Source organism: Triticum dicoccoides, chromosome 6A, assembly GCF_002162155.2.
Source record: "Triticum dicoccoides isolate Atlit2015 ecotype Zavitan chromosome 6A, WEW_v2.0, whole genome shotgun sequence".
NCBI lineage: Eukaryota > Viridiplantae > Streptophyta > Magnoliopsida > Poales > Poaceae > Triticum > Triticum dicoccoides.
Window position 1 is genome coordinate 567,960,076 of NC_041390.1, and position 7,353 is coordinate 567,967,428.

A 7,353-nucleotide genomic window follows, 5' to 3' on the forward strand; every position below is an offset into this window, starting at 1 on the left:
ATATAGGCGGAGGCGCCGCGTGGTAGGCTTGGCCGGCGCGTTACGCGTGGCCTGATGGCGTGGCGGCCGAGGGGACGCGCGTCGCCCGGCCTTCACTGCGCCGCCCGTGAGGCATCAATGGAGGCTAACCGGCGCGGCAGCGCGCAGCTTTGGCATTGATTCGCCGCGGAAAACGAGGCGATGAAGCGGCGAGAAGGGAGTCGAGTCGCTGACGCGGCTGGCCCGCGGCTCTTCGCGCCAAAAACGATTCGCCCGGCGCCGCCGAGCGACCCCCAGCGCGTCGGGTTCGGATTGGGTCCGCCGGCGCCAATTTCGGTCCGAGCCGGCGAAAACTGAGTCCTTAGGGACGCGACTGGGCCGATTTTTTAGCGCCGGCGGCCGAAAAATCGCCTGAGGGCCTTCTTGAAGGCGCGGCTCGAGATGCTCTTAGTGGCAAGCACCGAATACAGACGCCACGTTCCGGATTCAGGTAGTAGCATCCCTTGCGAGAAGCCAAGCAATCGAGCATGTTGGCATGTCCGGCGCCGGCGCACTTTTGCTTGGCTTGCAAGCCGCGCTGCAGCTCATCTTGCCAGCGCCGGTCGGTGCCGGCGGTGTTTTGCTCGTGCGGGCAAGAAAACGGGCGAGGCCGTGCTCGCGTCTTAACGCAGATCAAGACGGCACATGGGGGTGTTGGTTGGCCTGGCCAGTTGGGTCCCGGAAGCTTCCCATGCATGGCAAGATAACTAGTCTAGCATCTGGGAATCGGCGAAGCGAGCTTGCTAATTAACCCTGCACTCGTGGGGACGCATCGACCGATGGTCAAAATATTCTAGAACGAGATAGCAACAACTTGCACGATTGTGATTCAAAATGTATTTTTGTTTCAAGCGCGTACAGTGCAGGCAAGATTTACTAACTGGCCAAATGTAGTCGGTCAAACCGACGGTCTGCGCGCACCGTCGGGTCTCCGATCTGCCGCTTTCGAAGGTTTTGGGGCGGCGCGGCGACGTGGTCATCCGAAGGTTAACCAACCGCGCCCTGCCCCTGTGGTTAATCAATCAACAAACGTGTTCAACGGGTCAAATTGGTGGCAGAGTACTGCTTAATTACGTCCGTGCGTTGGAATTGGAAAACCACTGCTTCCAGAATCGATGGCGACGATATTGCCTGGACAAGTGTAGATCGACGAGGTTGATATAAGTCATTATCTATGTGGCCAGAGAATCACAACACCAGGTCACCCTATCACCCATCACTTTCTCCAAATGGCACACTGCTTAATTAACCAAGCCGTCCAAACACCCTTAGCAGCCACCTCCAACAAAAAAAGGTACGCTTAGCAGCCTTGGCACACGACACACGTCCCACAAGTCAAGCCGATCCGACGTCGCAAGGATGTTGACACCACGACGCCACATCAAGATCAAGACCCCGACCCAAAAATGGCCGAGAGTGAAAACGTGAAGCCAAAGACTCGTTCCACGGCAGCTTCGCCTCCCTTGCCTTCCCGGCAAAGCAACACGAAACCCACAACGCTTCACCGCTTGCGTTTGCGTACACGACCCAGAGAAAAATAATCACACCTCGCCGTCGCACATGCCGCACGCAAGGCTCTATATAAACAGCAACCCAGCAGCCAAAAGCCACCACCGAATCATCGATACACAGGAGCGACCTCATCATCTGACACACACGCATCTTATTAGCCATCCACTTTGATTGACTGATCCACCGATCCCTCGCCGCCGATGACCATGGAGGAGGCGCTCATCTCGCCGGAGCTGCGCGACGTGCTGGCCAAGGTGGCGGTGTTCCTGCTCGTGCAGGGGCTGGTGTACCTCATCCTCACCAACTCCTCCGACGTCTTCTCCAAGAACAAGAGGCTCCGGTCCCTCAGCTTCCGGCCCATGCGGTCCATGAGCGTGCGCCGCGTCCTGGCGCCGCTCTCCGACGTCCCCGTCGGCACCGACGACGACTCGCCCTCGCCGTCGCTGTCTTCGTCTTCGTCGTGGTCGTCGCGCCGCTGGGGTAAGCGCCACGAGGATTGAGCAGCTTGGAGGTTGGAGCGGTTCTGACGCCAGATGGGTAGCTATAGCTTGGTGATGAACTGCCGTGGGTTTGAGATTTCAGAATGGTATTTGTTGAAGTCTCATGTGAGCTAGATTTAGATGGGGTCTTGTACATATGTTCATTGATTTGAATTGGGAGGATGAACAAGTATTTGAAAAATGTTGAAGAAGGGTTTTGAAAAATGTTGAACAAGTATATGAGAAAATGTTGACCATGTATATATGACATTTAAATGTTATCATCATACTATTATGTTTACGGCCCGACTAAATGATACTAAAACCCGATTATTTTCTAACGAAAATACAGTAATTAATATGTATTCGCTCATTTCATTATTTGTAAATAAACTATTTTTATTGGATGATATGAAAATGTTATTAAAATTAAAATATATTAAAAAGTTTTAATTGTATCTTATTAAAATGTTATGTTATGATCGTGTTATTATGTTTAGAGTCGACATTGCCACGGCATGATTCATATCTGCCACTACATTGCTCTCCTTCGGTGCATCTTCGTAGTGGCAGACATCCCAGGAACATGGCACGGGCTTGGATTTAATGCCCGAGCAGACTCGTTTTTTGGACCCAAATGCGTACAGAGGACATGGCGCATACACCCAAAGCGAGAGATCTCAGACGTATCTCTCCACGCGAGGATCTAGATGCCCGAGGAGACTCGTTTGCCAAAGATAAACCAGTACGGCGTACAATGGCTATACACTGGAGGCGATGGATCTCAGCGGGTACTCATGTTTGCATTTTTTATACATTTGCAATGATATCATATATTATCCTCACGGTTTATTTTCGTAACAATTTTCTTACCAGTACGGCGGACAATGGCCATACACTGGAGGCGAGGGATCACAATGCTACGACACCGCTCAAGTATGTTTAACCATAATAAGTAATTACTTGCATACAACATTTTCATGCCTCATATTTAAATATGGTTTTTCTGTGCAGGAAAGTACTAATCATACATGGCACGATGAGGACACCCAGTGTGGCCTCAATACAGACATCCTCATAGCATCCCATGATCGTGGTAACACGGTTCCTAGAATAATTACAGACTACTTCCATGAGAATGTTATTGGCCCATCTTATATCCCTCCGGAGTCACAATCAAACACCTACAATTTCGCATCAGGATCTCAATATGGATTGCAGACTCCAGCACCTATGCAGGAGTCACGGACACAAGAAGACGAGGGGAGTACGGCCGTGGTCTTCATGCACACCGACCACCTAATCCCTTGTCGCCTTTCGGTCGTCAGGAAAGACCAGCTGGCCGTTGTCGAGTAGGGTGATTCGTCTATTTATGGGTGCAACCTATTCTATCTATATATGACAGTTCTAGACTTTCCGATGTATGTAAAAGACATCTATGTATGAGAAAATAAAAAAGCATCCAAATTATGACATTAAAGTAGTGCATCTCTAATAAATATACAACACAATGTTGATGCATCGTCATACAGAAACTACATGAAGTCATCCTCACTATTCTCTCTAAAATGGGGCTTCCCCAGGTCTTCACGATTGCGTCACCTGAACTAGTTTCCCTGGCATAATCTCATCAGCGGAATCGTAATCAGCATCATGCCCTTTGTTGGCGTAGCACTCTTACCAAACTTGCTCCTCTTCTAGCTTGCACTACCCTTGGATCTGTTCTGAGCTCTTCTGCTCGGCATAAACTCATCATCATCATCGCTCTTCATGTGCTTAGAGCTAGCGCCACCCTTCCCTGATGTTACTCGGCCCTTCGATATGTTCTGAGCTTGCTTGCTTGGCATAAAGTCATCATCGTCTGTGCTCATTTTCTTTGAGGTTGCGGCACCCCTAGTTGATGCGGCACTCTGGGCATGTCTTATAGAGTTGGCACCGGACATGGCTAGATAAAGGACGCGGATTTCGAGGACATGCGGCCACGCGCTGCCGTAATCCCGTGCGTCCACAAGTGCATCGTGATTGCTAGCTAATATAGCCTCACACGCCCCACTTGCAATACTAAACAGTGTTAATTGCTTACCAAATGGAATACGCCCCGCTATACCCTCGTGCGAGTGGGCCACAACCAATTTATGTTTGTATGAATACAATCTTGTCTGTTGGGTATCATTATTCGGCTGCAGGGGAGCTGGGTGTATTGATGGTGCACAGTGCCCTCTTAAATTAGAGCATTTACACGAAATGGCAGGCGACGACTCGCCAATTATTTTCGTTGGGTGGGTCGGACGTGTGCATGGACACCAGTAATTCATGACATCTCTGGAGTAAATGGCACCGGCGGTCCGAGAACTTGCGCTGCGGGTGCACTTAAGTCACGATACTTGTAAACTGGAAAAACCCGTCATAGAACTTGCATTGCGGGTGCAGATAAGTCACATATGCCATCTGAACCGGCCAGTTGTCCTATTTTCGAGAATCATAGAACTTGCGTTGCGGGTGCAGATAGGTCACATTTCAAATTTGTCGTTCCTGGATATTTTTTTAAAGTCACGGATCACAAATATTTTTAATAAATATTTTTTAATTTATCATCCGAGAACATTTTTTAAAGTCGCGAATCACAAACATTTTTTTAAATGTTCACAACTTAAAAAAATGTTCGCAAATCACAAATATTTTTCAAATTTATCATACGCGAACATTTTTTAAATTCGTGAACAAATATTTTTCAAATTAATCGTTCATGAACTTTTTCAAATTTATTGTTCGCAAACATTTTCAAAATTTTCATTCGTGGACATTTATTAAAAGTCACGAATCACAAATATTTTTAATAAATATTTTTTAATTTAACATTCACGAACTTTTTTCAACGTCGTGAATCACAATTTTTTTAAATGTTCACAACTTAAAAAGAATGTTCGCGAATCACAAATATTTTTCAAATTTATCGTTCTCAATTTTTTTAAAGTCGTGGACAAATAGTTTTTCAAATTAATCATTCACCACATTTTCAAATTTATCGTTCACAAGCATTTTCAAACTTTTTTAAAGTCACGAATCATAAATATTTTTAATAAATATTATTTTATTTATCGTTCGCAAACTTTTTTTCAAGTCGTGAATCACAATTTTTTTAATGTTCACAGCTTTAAAAAAATGTTCCTGAATCAAAAATATTTTTCAAATTTATCATTCTCGACCTTTTTTTTAATGCCGTGAATAAATAGTTTTCAAATTAATCATTCACGAACATTTTTAAATTTATCATTCAAAAACATTTTCAAATTTTTCGTTCCTGGACACTTTTTTAAAGTCACTAATCACAAATATTTTAATTTATCGTTCGTGAACATTTTTTTAATGTCGCGGATCACAAATATATTTTTTGAAACCTTCGCGAACATTTTTTTAAAGTCGTGAATAAATAGTTTTCAAATTTATCGTTCACGAACATTTTTTTTAAAGTCACGAATCACATATAGTTTTAAAGTCGTGAACAAATTTATCGCGCTTGACCGTTAGAGGGAGAAAACCGGGCAGCTGGCCGGTTCAGGTGACCTGTGTGACCTATCTGCACCCGTAATGCAAGTTCTATGACGGGTTTTTCCGGTTTGCAAGTACTGTGACTTAAGTGCACCCGCAGAGCAAGTTCTCGGACCGCCGGTGCCATTTACTCACATCTCTGCTGTTTGGTGTATTGAGTATTGACATCACTGTTGTTCTCCCATTTCTAAAAACTGCACCCTCCGTGCTGCAGCATGAAGAAAGATTAGCACAGCGTGATGCGATGGAGGTGATGTTAAACTACTCTGGGACATGGACAAATACATGCTTTGGAACTCCAGCAAGGCTGGGAGGGATGGAGAAGGGGAAACAAATTAGAATGGCCATCTGAAGCAAGACTCTTGAGCACAATGCTGTCAGAGAGAGGGAACAAAACGAGCACACCTGGGCACAGAACGCAGGGCCCTGGTGGCACGCGTCGGAGGAGTCCTAGAGCGGGGACAGCATACTGGGAGATGACCGACGAGGTCGAGCTGGTGGCGGTGAGAGGAGGAACCTGTGAAGAGGTTAATCATCCCCCATGCCACTCAAGTACAGCTGTAAGCAGCAGAGGCACAACAGACCGTACCAGAGACGGAGACGCCCGAGCAGCTTGTACGGATTGGAGAGCTGGAGAAGCCATATACAGTGGAGCAGGGTAGGGGCGGTTTGACCTTTTGGCATCGGTTTTGACTCTTGAGAGCCATTTAGCTCATATGCTTGCTAGAGCATTTTATCAGTGCTGAAGCACCATGCGTCATTTGGGATATTGCCAAAACCTTGAGAATATCATTCCAGGCAAAGGGCAACTATGATGGGGGACGCGAATTTGATGAACATGGGTGCGTGCGCGCACATCCTTTATGAATAGTAAATTCAAAAAATGGTAGAAAAAATATAAAAAATCTATTTTTTAACATACATAATCAATCGGTATACTCGCATATGAAGTTTCACCAAGAAATCGCATATGTGGTAAATCTGGGCAAAAATGACAAAATCGAAGCTATATTAAAAAACATTGTTTAATGAATAGTATGGTCGCATTTGTATTTTCTTCACTAAGAATACCATGAGTGTCAATACATCATAAAACTTCACACGTGAGTAGAATGATCGACTAAGCTTCTTACCATGAAATTTTAGATTTTTTTTATTTTTTCTAGGATTTTTTTTATGAATTTACTATTCATGTGAGATGCGCGCACACCATATTCACCATTGTATTTTCGCTAAGATAAGGCACTTTATCAAATCTCCTAATTAAGTACAAGCAGGTCATCGTGCAGCTAGCCGTTGTAATTGAGGTGTGACCAATATGGGTCTCGTTCCCGCCTGGTGCAGCTAGCCATTTGCACTGTCGTGCAATCAATTCTCATCAACGCACCTAACGTTTCAATGCGTGAGGCTGCCATGTTGGCCATTTACTAGGGGCACAGAGGCGATACGAGCAATATACCGGCTGGTCACTAGTAGAAAAAGAGGCTTCCGTCCAGCCCCATTAGTCGCGAAACTGTAGGAACCGCGACTAATGAAGTCTTTAGTCGCGGTTCGGCAGATGAACCGCGACCAAATGCCTGGGCCCAGGGCGCTCGCGGGCTTTAGTCGCGGTTGGCCAGGCCAACCGCGACTAAAGGTGCCCAAAGGCCTTTAGTCGCGGTTGGCCCAACCGCGACTAAAGCTCCTCCCTTTTAGTCGCGGTTTGTGGCACGAACCGGAACTAATGGGGTTGAGACCTTTAGTCCCGGTTCGTGCCACGAACCGGTACTAAAGGTCCCATTTTCAAACTCTACCC

At 46.0% G+C, this 7,353-nt stretch overlaps 1 protein-coding gene across 1 annotated transcript; it reads left to right on the plus strand.

Moving 5' to 3' along the window:
- Positions 1–1,621: 1,621 nt before the first annotated feature.
- Positions 1,622–2,272, plus strand: LOC119318007. Its single transcript, XM_037592513.1, has one exon. The coding sequence runs from the start codon at positions 1,731–1,733 to the stop codon at positions 2,028–2,030; it is 300 nt and encodes a 99-aa protein (XP_037448410.1). The 5' UTR covers positions 1,622–1,730; the 3' UTR covers positions 2,031–2,272.
- The last annotated feature ends 5,081 nt before the right edge of the window (positions 2,273–7,353 follow it).

What these genes read in the sequence shown, in the direction of transcription:
- LOC119318007 (XM_037592513.1), top strand. Translation starts at nt 1,731, where the DNA reads ATGACCATGGAGGAGGCGCTCATCTCGCCGGAGCTGCGCGACGTGCTG.